Raw genomic sequence first — 19,653 nt, forward strand, 5'->3', positions numbered from 1 at the left:
GTTGCAAGGTAAGCAAGCACTATTTTTGATATATCTTGGCGCGAATGAAAATGTCATTTCCTTGCAATTAGCTAAAGAGCTTGGATTAAAGAATGAAGAGATGGACACTCCGGCAGAAGTTCGCCAAGCTTTAAATGCCGATGAAGGTGACACAGTGAAGACTATGGCACCCTACATTGGCAAGCTCAAGTTTCAAATTCAAGGCTACAGTGATGAAGATACCTTCTGTATCGGAGACCTTGATGGTTGCGATGTGATTCTTGGCATGCCCTGGAATCATAGAGTAGATTCAACCATGTTCTCTCAGAAGAAGAAGGTAGAACTCACCAACAAAGGCAAGAAGTACGAGATCCAAGCTAGAGTTTCTGGAGACACCATACCTATGGTAAGCCATATGCAAGTCTCTAGAGCAATTAAGGATTGTGTTCAATGTTGTTTGCTTTATGTCACTGATGTGAAAGATAATATGAATGCTGAAAACCAAGAGCGACTTCAGCTCTTGGAAAAGTATAAAGATTGTTTTTCGGAAGATCTTCCTTATCAGCCTCCCCTAGAAAGACCAGAAGACCATCATATTGATATTATTCCGGGCAGTTCTTCTAATATAGCACCATACCGTGTGAGCCGTCCTCAACAAGAAGAAATCAGAAAGCAAGTCGAAGACCTACTCAACCGTGGGCTAATTAGGCCAAGTAGCTCACCATTTTGTTCACCGATTCTTCTTGTTCAAAAGAAAGATGGCACATTCAGGATGTGCATTGATTATCGAGGCCTCAACAAAATCACTGTGAAGAATCGGTTTCCTATTCCCAGAATTGATGACATTTTGGATCGTCTAGGAGGCTCAAAGGTTTTCAGCCGCATTGATCTAAAGAGTGGTTACCATCAAATTAGGGTAATATCACAAGATATACACAAAACTGCTTTCCGCACTTCATACGGTCTTTATGAATTCTTGGTGGTTTCTTTCGGATTAACCAATGCACGAGCCACCTTTAATCGAATGATGGAGCGCATTTTTAGAGAGCATCGACAATATGTCGGTACTTTTTTTGATGATATTCTTGTCTTTAGCAAGAATGAAGAGGAGCATCATCAACACTTGGAGATTGTTCTACAATTACTTCAACAAATCAACTCTTGGTAAATGGTAAAAAGAGTGAAATTTTCATGCATAAAATAAATTACCTTGGGCATGTCATCTCTTCTGAAGGGATTCAGATGGATCCTAAAAAGATCAAGATAATCCAAGAATGGCCTCATCTTCATGATGTACATGAGGTGTGATCGTTTCTTGGCTTATGCTCTTATTACTGCCACTTCATCAAGCATTTTGCACAAATGGCTTCTCCACTTCATGACCTTCGAGAAGAAGACCTCTTTCCAATGGAAGGAAAAGGAGAAGGCAGCCTTCACAAGGCTAAAAATAGCTCTTACTTCTGGACCTGTTCTTATCATTCCAGATTTGGTAAAACCATTTGTGGTGGAAGCAGATACTTGCGGTGATTGTATTGGTGTAGTGCTAAATCAAGAAGGCCATGCCGTAGCCTTTGAAAGCCGCCGTCTAAATGATGTGGAGAAAAGGTATGACATTTATGAAAAGGAGCTCTTAGCAGTGGTTCATGCTTTGAAGATATGGAAATATTATCTTTTAGGCAATGAATTTCTTATTAAAACTGATCATTAGAGCTTGAAGTATTTCAAGACTCAAAAGCATTTGTAGGAGAAACATGCAAGATGGGAAAATTTCTTGTCTATGTTTCATTTTCAAATTATGTACACTCAAGGGAAACAAAATGTAGTTGCTGATACACTTTCTAGAGTGCCTCACATTGCAACTATTACAGTGGCTCATCATGAAGATTTTCAAACGATAAAGAATACTTATGATGAAGATACTGATTTGGTCAAATTTACAGCAAGGAGGTTCTCATCCAGATTATTCCATCAAAGACGGTTACCTTCTCATGAACAATCGCCTTTGTATCACTCTTCCTGTTCGACAAAAGGTGCTTAAAGAAAGTCATGAACCCCCTTATACAGGGCATAGAGGGAGGGCAGCCACTCTAAGTGCAATCAAGCTCTACTTTTATTGGTCAACATTACGAAGAGATACACATAACTAGTATGCCAAAAATCCAAGTATGATAGGTAGAAGACTCCAGTATTGTTGCAACCTCTTCCAGTGCCCAAAGATCCATGGGAATCTATCACAATGAATTTCATCTCAGGTATTCCAAGAACACCTCAAGGTCATGATATGATTTGGGTCATAATTGATCGATTCAACAAGCAATCACATTTTATTTCATGTCATAAAACATTGTAATCCGCACAAGTTGCAAGACTTTTCATTCAACATATCTTTAGATTACATGGTATGCCCTCTGAGATCATTTCAGATAGAGACTCCAAATTCACAAGTAACTTTTGGTGTGCTTTATTTGAGAATTTGGGAACCACTTTAAAGTTCTCCTCGGCTTTTCATCCTCAAACTGATGGCCAAACAGAGGTGACGAATCTCACTCTTTTGGATATGTTGAAAGCTTATGTTAGTGAACATAAGTCACAATGGGGAAAAAATCTTCCATTATTGGAGTTTGCTTACAATAATACAGTGCACTCATCCACAGGGAAAGCTCCAAATGAAATAGTACAGGGTAAAGTGATTCCTCCTCCAATTATTTGCACTAAAGATAAGATTTCTACTGCTAATGAGTTTGCTTCAGATTTAAAAACAGCAATGGATCAAGTTCGAGCCACTATCAAAGTTGCCCAAGAGCGACAAAAGAAGCAAGCAGATAAACGAAGAAGACTTTTGGCTTTTGAAAAATGTCAATATGTCTCGCTAAAATTTGATAAAAGTAGGCTCAAACAAGGTTCCGGCCAAAATTCATCTTTTCCAAAGCTCTCCAGTAGATACTTTGGACCCTTTAAAGTGATTGAGAAAATAAATGAAGTTTCTTATCGACTTGAGTTTCCTGCTCATTGAAAAATACACAATGCTTTTCATGTAAGTTTGCTAAAACCTTACATAGGACCAGAACCAAAGAAACCCATTACTGAAGATCTGTCACAACTCTATAGAAATAGAATTTGTATCCTTTTTTATTAATTTGTCTATATAATGATTTATTAAATTTGTTTCCTTTGCACTAATTAGATATAAAGAAAAGTGCATTGGAGCTGGCCACTGATGAGTGGTCACAGGTTATGGTGGACCCACGCGGTGGATTAGAGAAAAGATAGTTCACACTACCACCTATATGGCCCGATTGGGCGCCTGTGACTAGAACTCACGTATATCAGGGTTAGACTCGCACACAGAAAGGATTGATGCCTTGAAGTGTGGGCTAGATCCGCCAGAATAGATAGTTACAATTAACAAGATGGCATGATCATGAAATGCTTGTATAATGTGCATGTGTGGGCTGAAAGCTTGAAATGCACATTTCTTTGCATAGGAAAGTCACATGAAGATTCTGATACCGTTTTTGTGATGTACATGGAAAAAGCTTTCATATGACACCCATATTGGGGGGATCCCTAAATTTTAGGAGGTCCCTAAATTTTGGGAGCCTCGAATTAGCCTAAAAATGCTAGTCCTAAAAAATAGGGATGTCATTCTAAAAATAGTAAATTCTGTACTCTGACTGTGCTTACTAAATTTGGTTGTTTCTATTCTTGACAGTATTCAGCCCAAAAAGGAAGACCATAGAGAAGAGACAAGTGTCAAGACACTTGTCACACAAGTTTCCAAGTGTCCCATCACTTGTCACATCTCATGACATGTGGCTGGACAGTTGTCTTGTGCTACTCTACTTTCCCCTTTTGTACTAGCTCTTCCCTCTCCTATAAATAAGAGCTTGTTCTTCTTCATTCAGCATCATTTATCTTTGCTGTAAAGTCATGTACAGCACCCACAGATAGCCAAAAACTGGCCCCATCCATCCCCATCATTATTCCCCACTTCTCCATTATCAAATTCCTCCATATTCCCTCTTCTATCACTGCTGTTTTACAGGACAGCAAGCCTGTAAATTCATTACAGCACCTACTTCTTGAGCTCTTTGTTCCATTTTAGCAACAAGAAGCAAGCCCTATCCATGTACTGCTGATCAACGATGAAGAAAGGCTGATTTCCCCCTCTTTCTTCTCTCATACTGTAAAGAAATCAGTTCTTATCATTGCATAATAGATAATGCATGTGTGTTTGTACATCTTTGCATGATCTTGTGAGAGTGAGAATTACTTCTCCTCACTCTCAGGTTGATTGTAACTAAGCTCTTCTCTAAGGGACTTGGCTGAGCAGAAATACATTCCTTCGGGGGGGGGGGGGGGGGGGGGGGGGTTTGCCCATCTTCAACCCTCAATCTTGTCTCCATTACTTCTACATTTTCATGGCTGTAATTTTGTGAGTAATTTTTATTTTCAGCTTTAAGTGTTCATTCTCTTTTATATTAAATCTCGAAAACAAGCGAATATCATAATTGTTAAGCATACTATGTTGTTCGGGGTGTTTACACATAAAAAAGAAGTGTATCCATATCCATATCGGGTCCAAGTGTAAAAACGACCCTGTTGCCATCTTACAGTGGTGGTGGGAAAAAGGGCTCCTTGCATGGTGTAAGTATCCATGGAGGACTTCAGAGGCAAGGAATTGTGAAGGCAACTAGGGAAGTCACACGCTTATTTATTTGGTGTGCTATCCCTTTTAATGTGGCCACTGCACATCAATGGAAGAAGTCAATTAGGGCAGCGGGCCGTATAGGGTGTAAGTGGAAAGGTCCATCCGTGGATGCATTATGCACACAGGAGCTTTGAAAGGAGAAAGCATCCATAAAGGCGCAATTAGAGCCCTTGAAGGAGGTATCGACAAAGTATGGATGCATAATATTATCTGATGGATGGTCAGATATGTGCCAAAGGAATGTTTAGAATGTTGTAGTGTCTTTGTGTAAAGGCACTATGTTCATTAAGGCCTCTCTATCTCAGGTCTTACCATCACAGAAGCTTTCATTTGGGAGCACATGCAACCGGTCATTATGGACATAGGAGTCCAAAATTTGGTGCAGGTAGTGATAGATAATGGAAGCAATTTTGTGTTTATGGGACGTATGCTTGAGGAGGAGTTTTCTAGCATAGTATGGATCCCATGTGCATTTCATTGCCTTAACTTGCTTATTGAAGATATTGGGTAAATATCTTGGGTGGATGACATTTTCAAGACGGCAACAAGCATGGTAAGATTTGTGAAGAATAGGCTATCCATCATAAGCATGTTTCGAGCCAATAGTACACTTGAGCTATTGAAGCCCTCTACCACTAGATTTGCTTATATGTTTATTGTATTGGAGAGGTTGATATGGGTCCATCTAAATTTGATACGGATCATTGCATACCAGGAATAGCTCATATGGAGTGAGATAGTCTCTCAAAAGGCTCTTACTTTTAGGCGTAATATTTTAAATGAGAGTTGGTGGGTTGAGGCTAAGGCATTGGTGAAAAGTCTCACTTCTATTTATATTGTATTGCGTATCATTTATCTGGAGGGGAGTACTTTGGGCCTTCTGTATGAGTGTATGGATAAAATTGGCGAGGTCTTGCTTTGCAACAAATTTTTGTCCCAAGACAAGTAAATTCTTATTTAACTTTTACACATGTAACGATTTGGTGTTAACGACTCCTTGATAATTGATAATTATTCAAACTTCTAAGTTTTTAACTTATTTTATCTACGATTCATTATCCTTCGCTCTGAAGGGTTGATGAGATTCATGCAATGTGGAATATACAATGGGATTGTGTTGAGAGTGTGCTACAGCTGGAGGAGTGAGAGCGACAGAGGGAGAGAGTACGATATGATTTTGGGTGTACCAACAATGTGTTGGTGCACAAAGTATGAAATGTATTTATACTTAGGGCACGTAAGGGTGCATTCACATGTACAACTAAATAATACATGTGTACAATACATGGAGGTAAATAAAGGGTTTTTATCCCAACAACCTCCCACTTAAAGGTCCAAAGTGAACCTCTAACCAATTCCCACTAGTCGTATGCAATGCTCATGTTGAGTCTTGCTTAGACTTTTAATGAGAACATTTGTAAGGTGGTTGTGTGTTTTGATCTTGGTCAATGTGATTAGACCATCTTATTGGAGAGTGAAAATTTTCCCAGTTATTAAATAAAGCTTTGTTTTGGTTAGACCCTATGGGAAATGGAAAAAAATTTGTAACATTTGGATGTAGATGTATAGGCACAATCAAGGAGTGACACTTTGTGGTTTGTTGATACTTGAAATTGTGGTGCAAGGTTATTGGCGCAGTCTCTAGAAGAAACTTTGGTTTCAGGCTTTGCTTCACCTATGTGGGTTATTAGTACTGAGAGTTTGCATGCAATGCTTGGACAAACTTAAACTTTGTGGTGTGGTTCATACATCTTTCATTTGTGGTTCATTTCACCGTAGCAATGTTATTTCTCATTGTAGCATCCAAGGATACAAGTTGTTTCTAATTGTTGTGCAGAGTAAGTATAGATTCTTTCAGAATTTGTCTAATAAAGTGATATCGCACATCTATATGCTTTGTGTGTGAATGATACATGGCATTCTTAGCCAGATACACAGCACTCTAGTTGTCGCATCCTAGCACTGGAGTACTCATAGACATGCCGAGATCCTTTGCAAGTTTGCTCAACCATATAGCTTCCTTAGAAGCGTCTGTTGCTGATATGTATTCAGCTTTAGTAGTACTCAGTGCTACGATGTTCTGCAACCTGGAGCACCAAGAAACGGCCCCCCAACAACTGTAAAGACATACCCGCTAGTGGACCTGCGAGTGTCCAAGTCACTTGCCATATCTACATCACAATAACCCTGTAAACTAAGTGCACCTTGCCCATAGCAAATACACTTTCTTTGTGTACCCTTTCGGTAGCGGAGAATACATTTGATATCTTTCCAATGTGATTTGCTAGGATTTGACATAAATCTGCAGACAACTCCTATTGCATGAGCAATGTTTGGATGAGTAGCAACCATAGCATACATAAGAAAGCTAGAAGCTGATGCATAAGGAACTCCCTTTATAGCATTGACTTCCACGTCATCTTTTGGGCTGTTGGCTTTACTAAGCTTAAGATATGGAGGTAAGGGCACCCCAAAAGGCTTAGCTTCAGCCATGTTAAATCTGTCTAGTATCTTTTCAACGTACTTTTCTTGAGATAAGAACAACAATTTCTGTGTTCTATCCATGCAAATCCTCATGCACATTATATGCTTTGCATTCCCCAAATCTTTCATGGAGAAAGCTGATTTCAGCTGATCTTTGAGAGCGTCCAAGCTAGTCTTTCTATTCCCAGCTAGCAACATATCATCCACATTCAAAACAAGTATGATGGGGCTGTTGTCTGTATCCTTTTTCATGTATAAACAATGATTTGCATGGTTGTGTGTAAACCCATGAGAGAGCATAAAAGTGTCGAATTTTTTGTACCACTGCAGTGGTGCTTGCTTCAGCCCATACAGGCTGTGTTTTAGTTTACACACCAACTGCTCTTTTCCAAGAACCACAAAGCCCTCGGGCTGTTTCATGTAGATTTCCTCATCAATGTCACCATGCAGAAAATTTGTTTCCCATCCATTTGGTACAGCTCTAAATCCAATACAGTAGTGAGAGCAAAAAGCACATGTAGAGTGGTCATTTTCGCAACACATGAGAAGATCTCTTGGAAGTCAATCCGTTCCTTTTGTGCATATCCTTTAGCAACCAGTCTTGCCTTGTACTTGGGTTTTCCATCAATTGTCTTTACTTTGTAAACCCATTTGTTTGGAAGAGGCTTTCTTCCTTTGGGCAACGACACAAGATCCTAAGTATCATTAGTATACAGAGATTTAATCTCTTCTTGCATAGCTAGCTCCCGCTTATTGCTGAATTTGCATGACTTGGCCTTTTTAACAGTGTAGTGTAACCATGCAAGTCAAGCTGACCAAGAGATAGTAAACTCTTCTTGATGCCAGGCACATATCTGATATCTTTTAACACAAGCTCTTGTCCATTATCCAAAGACAAGTGTATAGTGGCTATCCCATCAATGCTGCAAGCATGGTTATTTCTAAGATACACTTTTCCATAACTGTGCATTGAACATAACAAAACACTCCAAGCAAGGAGTTACGTGGAAAGAGGCACCAAAGTCTACAATCTAAGTCTAACTGACACCATCATCAATTGACAAAAGTGCATCAATCACATCAGCCTTGTTAATCTGCATATCCTGCATGTGACATACAAGGGCATCATAATAAATTGCACATAATACATCAACCTCTGCATTGGAGAGCTCCTCTATGACTACACTAGAGGGCACATTGGCCTTTTCCTTGCCTTTGACCACCTCAGATACATCTGTCTTATCCTCTTTTTTCTTTTTATCTCGTGCATTCTTCTTTCTCTCTTGTTCCTTCTTGTAGTATCTGCAATCAGGCTTCTTGTGGCCCTGACCACACTCTTTTCCTTTCCTTTGCTCTTGCTTTTGCTTCTTTGTCCAGCATTTGCATTTCTCTTTTCAGCCCGGCCTCTAACATTGTAAGTTGAGTTGTTGCCTTCTTCACTAGACTTACGTCTAATTTCTTCATTCAGGATTGAACCCCTCACACCATTATATGAGAGATTGGGGTTATTGCTGAGAGAAATTGCCAAGGTCTCCCAAGAATCAAGTAGTGTCATGATCAGAAAGATCGTCCTCAACTTATCATCAAAATCCAGATTAGCATCCTTGAGTTGATTTAAAATACCAGTAAATGCACTCAAGTGCTTAGCTGCAGGCTTGGACTCATCCAGTAGCCTATTCACCAACTTGCGCATTACATGCACCTGATTAACATGTGTGGTGATCTCATAGGTAGTTTTCAACTTCTCTCATATTGCATAACCAGTATCTAAGCTCTTTATGTCTGTCAAAATGTCATCATTAACACCCATCTTTATATAAGCCACAACCTTTTTGTTGACTTTGGCCCCATCTGCATCAGACATTTGTGTAGGTTTATCTTCTTGCAAAGCATTCTCACAATCCTTAAAGAACAAATGCCTTGCATACGGTCTTTCCAAAGGTCAAAGCCCTGACCATCAAACCGTTTGATTTCCATCAAACTCTTAATGTTAGAATTGGAAGAAGTTGCAACCATTTTTATCATGAACACAAGAGTAAATGCACTGAATTGCAAGAGCACAAATTGAACCAGCAAATACACTGCTGTTCTTGCCCAAATAGAAATAAATCTTTGCTGTTTTACATAAACCAGTCACCACATGGGTAAATATTGCAGAAATTTATCAAAATTTGCACAAAATCCCAAAATTCTAGGTCCAATAGTGCATAAATGTCAACCAATCTGACCCAACTGAGCAAAATTTCATTAATACATGAAAAGCCTCAATTTTTCCGGGTGCAATGTTAGGGAATATTACTCAGATGAGAAAAATTCCGACAAATTTGGCAGAATCCCCAATTTAACCAAGGTCAACACGTACAATGTCTGCAATTTCTAACACAAATGCCATTGCTACGCATAAACAGGATCAAATCTGGGAAAAGCCCCAAATTTTCAGACTCAAATTTGCACAAGTCTGAGACCTGTGCTTTCACTTGTGAACCCCCATCAAAGTAAGGGGATAATTGAGATTTAAATAATTTCTAATTAGAAATTTTGGGGAGGGGGGGATTGTTTACCTGCCGTTACGACCTGTCCGTTGGCGTCGCTTGCCCGTTAGCTGGTCGCCACGATTCCTATCACACGCTCGTCTGCCACGCTCATTTTCCCCGCTGGACTCGTCTTGTTGCAGCTGTCGCCTAGTAAGCTGTCCGTTACAATGGTCTTCATGTCGGCCTGTAGCTGTCGCTTGTTGGACTGTCGCATACGCTTGCTCAACTGCCCACTACTTGTTTTTAGCATGACCTGTGTTGCATATGCCTTTTGCACGATGACCTGTTCACTGCGCCTATCGCTTGTTAGCTTTGCAACAGGCTACTAATGCATGTGGTCTTGAGAAGCGTGTACAACCTATGCTCTGATACCGGTTGTTGAGTGTGCGCTGCAGCCGGACAAGTGAGCAGGTAAGTGAGAGCGACAGAGAGAAAGAGAGTACGATATGATTTTGGGTATACCAACAATGTGTTGGTACACAAAATATAAAATGTATTTATACTTAAGACACGTAAGGGTGCATTCACATGTACAACTAAATAATGCACGTGTACAATACACGGAGGTGAATAGAGGGTCTTTATCCCAACAGATTGGTTTCATAAACCAATGCATGCTGTTACATATATCTTGCATTCCCTTTGGCGTAGCGAGGAGCAATACACTAGTGAGGAGTTAGAGGAGGGCTTCATGGAGTACATGAGGTGCCTCACAAGGGATGATATAGATAGGATGAGGAGAGTAGAGCATGATTTGCTGGCATTCTACAATCATTCTCTTCATTTTGGCCGACCCATAGCTAGGCTTCGAGAGACACAGCTTCGGCCTGCCTCTTGGTGGGAGAAATACTGCAATTGTGCTCCTACTTTGGTATGTGACTGGTGACTTTTATATTTTGAATGTTGATTATCTAATGCATTATGCAACCTAGGTAAGAGATTCTATAATCTATTGCCCACTCATTTTCTTGTTTCCAGAATTTGGCCGAAACTCCAAAACTTTGGTTTTTCGTGTTTCGGTTTCCTCGTTTCTGAAACTCTCCCATACTATGCGAGGACATTAGGAGCTTTGACACTGTATTTGTTTGTCATTTTATGTGCTTCAGGCACTTTAGATGGAGGACACATTAGTGCATTTCTTTTTGTGCACTTTTGGTTGTCCTAGGTGCCGTATTTTGGTCATGGCCACTTTATTACCAGTTGTGGCCCCAGTTTTCCTATTTATATGCCTCCCACTCTCATTATCCATTATCGATCCTTTGCGATCAGCCAACCCTTCTCATTCTCTCATCCCCCTGCTACCGTCTGGCTATTAGTGGATATGTCAATTCATCTGTGAGTCTGTGCATGTTCTATCAAATTAGGCATAGTTAGATATTTGAGGCATTTTTTATTTTTCATTTTCATGGTAATCTAGGCATTTATTGCTGGCCGACATGATCATATTGATGGCATATTTCTGGCCTATTTATTTAGGTGCTCCCTTCTCTTGTGTCATTCATTGTATCACTGCATACTTCCATAGTAGGGACCGGTGGAGAGAGGGAGCCAGTGCGAGTGCCCATACAATCGGTGACTCATGTTGTTTCTGTACCATCTCATATCTTGGTATATGGATTCTGTTTCCCAAGCAGATTTTTCTTTCTGAATTCTTGTTTTCCTTTGCAGTGTTTCTTCTTTTGTCTTCACTCTTGTGTTACACAAACTATTACAGTAGTTTTCTACGGTTCCATTGCTGCATCCACTTCTGACACTGACGCATAAAGTTGCATGTTGGGGCTGACTGTTGCAGCCTTGTATCTTCAGCCATTGTAGTTACATTGTTCCTTCTCTCTCGTGTGTTCTCTCTCCTTCTTCTTCTTCTTCTCTCCGTGTTCACTTTCCTTTTCCGTTGCCAACTCTAACATATTAGAGCCATGCATGGGAGCTAGAGTCTATGAAGAGGAGTGTGCTGTCCGCGTTAAATCTAGCTGGGCGACATTGAAGTGCTGAAGACCTTGGATGTGACATCCAATAGTGCTGGGTGGCCTGTTTCATGCATACATCAACCTGCATTTTGCAGGGACGGTGTGTGTTTTGCATCAAGGAAGCACATTAGTGCTGGGTGGCCTGAATTCTGCCCCTTCCAACCTGCGTTTTGCAGGGACAGTCCCCTGGCAGGCTGCATTTTGTGTAGTTCTTATCTCTACTTGTTGTGTCTCAGGTTCATTGGTCATCATCTGCTTGGGTCGGTCCTTCTAGTGCAAGAAAAGCTGCCGTCAACCTTGCGTGTTGTTTGCTCCATGGTTTTCCTTTGGGCTGGGTTTGTTTGACCTAGGCAACCATTTTTGTGTGTTGGGTAGGCTCAGAGACGTGCTGCTCGGGTTGGTCCTTCTGGTGCAGGGAAAGCTGCTGTCAACCTTGTGTGTTGTTTGCTGCAGTGTTTTCCTTTGGGCTGGGTCTGTTTGATGCAGGCAACCATTTTTGTGTGCTGGGTAGGCTCAGACACGTGTTCTTTTCGTCTCTTTTTAGCTGTATATTTGCGTTTACAGCAGCCAGCTTTCTTTGTCCACCATTGTATATTCCTTTTGGCATCAGATACTCCCTGTCTACCTTACCTAAGTCAGTCTTCTTTTGTCCAGTGGCCCGATAGACCCCGATTACTTCGAGGACACATCTTCTTGGTTGCTTTCCATCCCATTGGTAGCATCTTCTTTGTTTTCTTGTAGGTACTTATTGAAGGACATCTATGGCCGACATGTATGATTTGGGGGATTGTGTGGTTTGGACGCTTCATACCAACCACCATCCTATCACTCTTTCTTGCTATATTCTTTTAGGGCTTCCTATCCCCAATTGGCATTGATGGCATCTCTTGAGTAGATGTCAGTCCTACCCTCTCTACCCACATTTGACAAGTTGGATGGGCCGCACTATCCTCTATGGTTGTGCCGAATGGAGTGCCTCCTTGACACATATTACCTTTGGAAATTTGTCACAGTCCCTATACCCTGATCTATTGTGGATCCCCGTGATGGAACACCTCGGATTCGACAACTTTATGGGATTCGATGAATGCCAGAGCCCGCTCTTTTCTCTTTTTGAGTTGTGCAGAGTTTGTGCTCAACTATTTTAGATGTATCTGCAGTGCCATAGAGATTTGGATGAGATTGGCATCTCTCTATTGGATCTAGACATTTGGGCACCAATTATCTGTGGAGTTGAAGCTATGACAGCTTTTTGTTGGCAAATTCTCCTACAATGAGGGATCACATACATAGGATGGAGGAGATGCAGGATGAGCTTGCATCCCTTGGTTTAGACATTCCTTCGGAGGACCTAGTTGCAACTATGTGACACTTCTCTCACATCTTCTATCACTGACATATAATGTGCTCTATATGAGTCTTCTCACTTCTCATTCACACTTGGGAGGAGCTAGTCCCATTGGTACTTGATTAGGATGCACGTCACAGTGAGATAAATTCTTGCGCAGTGTACATGGCAGTGGTTATGTGGCTTGATCTCCAAGTATAGGATAAAGGATATCCCATGTGTTTTCATTGTGGGAAGACTTTGCACCTCAAGGAGAAGTAATGGAGGGAATATCCTCACCTTTGTTTAGGAGAAAAGGGTGGATCTACATTGAAGCCTTTGTCTACCTACTTTGTTACTTGCTATTACTACCGAGTTCGTGTTTCTACACATTTATCAAGTGGAGGAGCCTTCTTCGACTGTCTCGTCTTTTGAGTAGCCTTGGCTGATTAACAGTGGTGCATCGAGTCATATGACTCCTCGAGGTGATTTGGTGTAGGATCTTTGTCTGTTAAGGGGTATTGTTATTGCTAGTGATATCTCTTTGGTGTCTATTAGTGGTGATGGCACCTTGCCTCTAGTCTGATTGTCCATTGAGCTTCGTTCTAGAGGCCCTACATGTTTTGGACTTGGGCTTTGCTCTTCTCTTAATTTATGGCCTTCCTAGACTCAGGACCCATGTTGACTTGATTGAGTTGGCAGGATTTATTGAGAATTTTTATGTAGGATCCACTTTTGTGATATGTTGGTAGGAAAGAGGGTCATCTATGCTCCATTTCCCTTTCATTGTGCACGACTCTTCGAGGCAGCTTTTAATTGCCGTATCTATTCTTGATTGTGCATCATTTATCCCACAAGCTTCATCCCATCCCCTGCCATCTCTTTTGGTGGTTCTCTTGTACTTCCCATTTCTTTCTGAGGGGGACGATATTGGTGATGTAGTAGGTAATGTCCTGGTCCTTTGTGATTCAGAGCGGGCTTCCCAGGATCATGATAAGTTTCTTTAGGTTTTCTAGTCTACTTTGGGCGTTTCCTTTATGGTGCGATCTCTTTTCTTCGTCATTGAGCCACCATCCTTGTTGTTTAGCCCTTGGTCCTTGTTTCTATGGAGCTTATGGTGCCTTTGATAGTTCCTCGCTATGATCTCATAGTTGGGTTAGAGGCTTGGCTTATCCCTCCCTGACTGGAACTTTCAAGAGTGATCCGTTCGAGGCCTCTCTGTTTCAATTGGCCTTTGGTGGCCTTTTAGTTGATCCGATTTTTATTTGGAGAGGGAGTCTTGCTCCTTAGTTGGCTTGTTTTGTGTAGTCATCTTCTATGCTTGTGAGCCTCAATCTGAGTCAGATGAGGACATTAGGAGCTCTGACATTCTATTTGTCTATCATTTTATGTGTTTTAGGCACTTTAGATGGAGGGCACATTAGTATATTTCTCTTTGGGCACTTTTGGCTGTCTTGGGCGCCCATATTTTGGATATGGCCACATTATTACTAGTTGTGGCCCCAATTTGTCTATATATACGCATCCTGCCCTTCCACTCATTATCAATCATTGATCCTTCGTGACCAGCTAGCCCTCCTCATTCTCTCATCCCCTTGCTACTATTTGTTGGCGCCCACATCAATGCATAGAGCTGCATGTTGGGGCTAATTGTTGCAGCCTTGTACCTTCAGCCATTGCAGTCACATTGTTTCTTCTCTCTCCTACATTCTCTCTTTGTCTTCTTCTTTCTGTGTTCACTTTCCTTTGCTATTGTGCACTCTCATAGTTTGACATTGGTGGAGAGATGCACGGTACATAAGTTTCTACTTTTGATTGTTCTTCTTTTGCTTCTGCATCCATGTAAGATTTTGAAAGAGACTATGAGGAAGATCAATTTTTAGTTTGTCGACTATGGAGGAAGCCCCGAAGAGGACCAATTTCTATATGTAAACACAAGATGAGGTGCGTATAAGAAAAACACAACGCTCTTCAAGTTTTGCTTCAAGTTTTATTTCTCAAAGTCAGAATGAAGTTGGTGCATCATCATTTGAACCATCATAATCTAATTTTCGATCTCCTAAAAATGAATTTTCATTCACTTTCTTTCCATCTATATCATAATTTCCAATTTCTCCCATCCCACCCTTCTGTGCTGCACCAACATCTATATTCACACCATTTTCTGCATCGACATTATCCATTTGTACAACCATACATCACATTGAGGGAGTCTTTAAACATAGGCACATCCTGTCCCTTTATGTCCTTTGCTTTTGCATGGCCATGTGGTGGAGGTGTGCTAGTGGTGGGGATTTATCCCCCAACCCAACCATCCATGGGGATCTAGATGCATGGGTATCTCACCCATATGTCCTTATTCTCCCATCTCCCAAGTAGCCACATAGTTTGCCAATGGCAATACCTAGTTGGCCTTCGTATACTTTTTCAGCATGTGGAGTGTCCACAAGTCAGTTACCTTTGTTGGGGCACACCTCTAGGGTCACCATACTAGGTACTCTGATGCCTCATGTATACTTAGTTACTCTCCTTTCTATCCTATGCCACCCACCTATCCTTATCAAGCCATCCATCCATTGGGATCAGCCACGCAAGCATGTGTTTACGGATAAGACTTGTTTCAATGGGTGTAACTTTACCATTTGGACAAATTTGATGTGGCATGTTTTGGATTCCCAAGGCTTTGTGGGACCTTGTTTAGGGGTAGGAACCCTAACTCAACCTTGATTGGTTTTCATATGAAGTAGTTCGCTCTTGGAAGAGCAGAAATGCCATCGCCATAGTTGAGTTGATAGAAGGTATTATGTCTAAATTTCACAATCCAAGTCCGCTGATGATTTAGTCACTTTGTTTATGAATAAATTACCACAAAGATATTTCAATTTTATCCAACAAGTCATTTCACAACCCCAATTATCCACCTTCTACGAGTTTGAGTGTCAACTATAGTGTTATACTCGAGGGGGCCTTACTTTCCAGAAGGTGAAGCAAGGTGGTGGAAAGAACAACCCAAAGATTGAATTGGGTAGTAAAGAGGAAAGTAATTTCTCTCTAGGATTGGCAAAATGATTGGCAAAATGTTCCCAAAAAGAATAGGTGCTATGAGCATTGCCAAAAGGCCGGCCACTTTGACAATGAGTGCCGCTCAAAACCTTGTTGTTTTTGCCCATTTGTTTGATCCAACTATCATTTGAGCTGTGTTTTTACTGCTAGACATCTTTGGAGGCTGTTTGTTGTGTTTTGGGATTTGTGAGCTATAGCTAATACTCTTTGCCCTGGTCCCAGAGACAGGGGAGTTTGGAGGTCAATATTTTACCTTTGTATAGCGTGTTTGTTGCATCAAGCATAAGATATATTTAACATTCATTCATTCATTGGAACTCCAAGAAAATAGGGGATCTATTGCAATAAAATCTATCTTGTATCATCAACAAGCATGTTTTTCATATTTTATGTGATCGCAACAAGGAAAAGAACACCAAGAACAAGAAATCTTCACGCAACTTTATAGAAACAATTCTCCCACGGCTTTAACTGGAGCAAAATTGATTATGCTCTTCATATTCTTCATAGAATTCATCAAGAAACCACAAAGATACAAGAGAATAGATCACTTTGATTGGAAATCATCACATAGTATTCTTATTCAAAAGTTCCATAGCTTTCTTTTCCAATCTCTTACTCATAGATACATTGTTTTGCATAGATTTTGCTCTCTTTTCTCTCTCTCTCTCTCTCTCTCTCATACATACTCTCTCAATAGTATATGTGATAATGAAGAATATTCATTCATAACCTCTCTTTGGTCGTGGATACCCCTCCCAAGAGGTATGTTTGATATGAAAGGTTACCAGAGCCACTACAGTGTCCCTTAGTAGCTTAACAGTGTCAATGTCATTTTATTCTTTACTTTAAGTCTTCAGCATCTACTTTTTTCACTTCTTTGAGCTACTTTGAACTTATATTTATCTCTTTTCAAGATTGGAAAACTTTTCCAAGTTACACATTCATCCAATATAATACTTACAGAGGCATACAGAACAAAACAGAATAGAAACAGAGGTTTTACAAACGGTCAGCGGAGAGTTAACAAAAAGTTATGAGAAAGCTTTTAGCTCACTTAAATCACTCAAAACCATCGAGAATCGATTAATAAGCTTCCAAACACTCTCAAACTCAATCAAACATCATTCTAACCCCTTATACAGAAGGAAAATAGAGCGAAACAAAAGCTCAACAGACCCAAACAGAACTGATACACTAATAGGACATCAACAAAACATATCAGAACATCATATCTCCACTATAAAATATCATGAGCTTTCAAAACATAATTAACCTAATCCAAAACACTCTCAAACACTTTAAAAACAACTAAACATCATTCAAAATCCATCAAAAATTAACCATTCAGTCCACAAAAACAACAAAAATCAGCCAAAAAATCAAATCATCTCAACTCTTAACATTCATTCATTATCTTCTTCAATGTTCATCGTCTTTGAGTTACCCTAGCCCTAATTGTGTCCTTTGTTAGTTTGTGCTTTGTTGTACGATTGCGTTTGTTATCTGTAGATGAGTATTTCTTGACACCATTATCTAGGATTAATCAATAACATTTATATTTTAGTTTATGTGAATTTTATGCTTGTTGTAATCATTGCTTAATTAGGTCGTATACCACCCTTTCGAAGAAGGAAGGCTCATTTCAATGGCGTTGGTGAAATTTCTCTGTGGACATCATTGTATCTCTCATCTCATTTTCGTGCAAAAGATCTTGTGTTCATTCCTTCACTTGATTTGAGCAATCAATTGTTATCTAAGTTTTCTGTACATTCTTTTCTCTTGGTACCCAATGTGTTTCTCACATCTATAGGCTGCAAAAAATGCACAATATGGTATAACCATTATATAATTTAGCTCACCTTATTTCAAAGTCCATATCTTTAGCGTGCCTACACACACAATGACAATAAAAATTTAAGTCCATTTAGTATCTTGAACCGATCACTCAATATGATGTGCTTCATTGTGCCAATACATGCTGTCAATTGACCCAACATCATGACATTTATGCTAATTGGGTATGGGAGTAAGGTTAAGAGGTTTATTTTGGTACCTCATATATGTCAGTTCGACCATCTTTGTTCATTCTAGGGCAATCACTTGAGTTCTATCTATTTGTAGGAGTCCTAGCCTCAGGGTTGTTGGGTACGATATGGTATGGTACGATAAAATAGGGTACTCATTGGTACCTTAGGATTTTATGAGGTACGGTACGATATTAATACCAAAAAAAGAAAACTTGGTTATTTTGGATTATAGATAATAGAACACATGTTTAGAGCTAAAATAGCAATGTCACTTGAGTTAATAGGATGAATATGTGAGGGTAACACGGCAAAACCTCATGCGCAACATGCATAATGCACTACTAGAAGACAAATGGGAGTGTATATGTAATACATCATACATCATACAACAAATCAAAGTGTAGGGTGGATGGACAAAGAGGCTCTTCATTCTTTTGAGAGAGAGAGAGAGAGAGAGAGAGAGAGAGATTTACGAAAAGAGAGAGAGAGAGAGAGAGAGAGAGAGAGATGTGTGGTTGGAATTGCATATTCATCTTGAAAGTTGGGACAGAGAGAGTGAGAGAGGCTTGAAATTATGATAATAAACATAAGGCGTGGGAGTTGGAAGATATTATGTGGCCTAGTCTTCATAGGCCAAAAATAGCCTGTTTTTTGGTACGAATTGGTATGGATACATACCATACGGAATGAACTAGTCTGTATGTAGTACAAATGCAACTATGCCTAGGCTCATGCTCATATTATATATATTTTGAAATTGTGGGATCTCTTTGTGGAGACCTTGGTGTGGATGGGAGGCTATGTTGCAACCTCCTAATTTTGGCTCACTTCAAGGCTAATTAGTGAACATTTTGTATGCATTGGAGTTTATAGTGTAGGAACTAGGGTTTGTTGTAGGTGTCCTATGCTATTTAAAAATCCTAACCCTACTGTGAATTGAAAACCTTGACCCAAGTGCGTTATAGAGTACGAGGTGATGCATGAAATGACATGCAATATTATGTGTATTATGAAGTGAGCTATGACTCCCTTGCTTCTCGTGTGAAGAGTAGTGTGATAATGCATGTCTATGAACTGATGTAATGTGACAACTTAGTAGTAGCTGAAGAGATAGTCACATAGGTGCTATTAGACTGCTTATGTGAGCTATGACAGGATGTGACTTGAAGACCGCCATCTCAGGCATGATAAGATACATCAAAAGGTTATTATGGGCTTTGTAAGAGCATGATCTTGCTAGATTCTGAACAACCATCACCATGAAAATGCTTGGGTTCTTTTACACTTAAAGGCCTTTGAGGATTTTGTCTACCGAATTGTCATGTTGCTTTCCTCTGTTTGTTATTTTGGCCTTTTTTGGGCAAAATTACTCATTTAGGTCGTTGGGACTCAATTGACATGCTGAAAGACATCCAAAGTTTGTGTTCTGCAGTCATCTTGATCATGTAGGAGCACTTCCTTACTTCACAGAAGTATGTGGTTATGAAGGGCCCGTTTTTATGACTGTGAGTGTCATTCCATTCTTATACTTGTGTGTTTTGTAATCAGTTGATGATCC

General features: G+C 40.1%; 1 protein-coding gene across 1 annotated transcript in view; it reads left to right on the forward strand.

The window, feature by feature from the left end:
* The window catches only part of CPSF73-II (cleavage and polyadenylation specificity factor 73 kDa subunit-II), a 129,317-nt gene that overhangs the window by 47,959 nt on the left and 61,705 nt on the right, over positions 1-19,653 (forward strand). The window contains exon 3 of the mRNA XM_087687599.1: positions 19,528-19,600. Within this exon, the coding sequence (XP_087543725.1) occupies positions 19,528-19,600 (73 nt within the window). The remainder of the gene's footprint in view (positions 1-19,527; positions 19,601-19,653) is intronic.

The sequence above is a fragment of the Lygodium microphyllum genome, chromosome 11 (assembly GCF_053477565.2).
Source record: "Lygodium microphyllum isolate KBCC chromosome 11, Lygodium_microphyllum_v1.1.10, whole genome shotgun sequence".
Taxonomy (NCBI): Eukaryota; Viridiplantae; Streptophyta; class Polypodiopsida; order Schizaeales; family Lygodiaceae; genus Lygodium; species Lygodium microphyllum.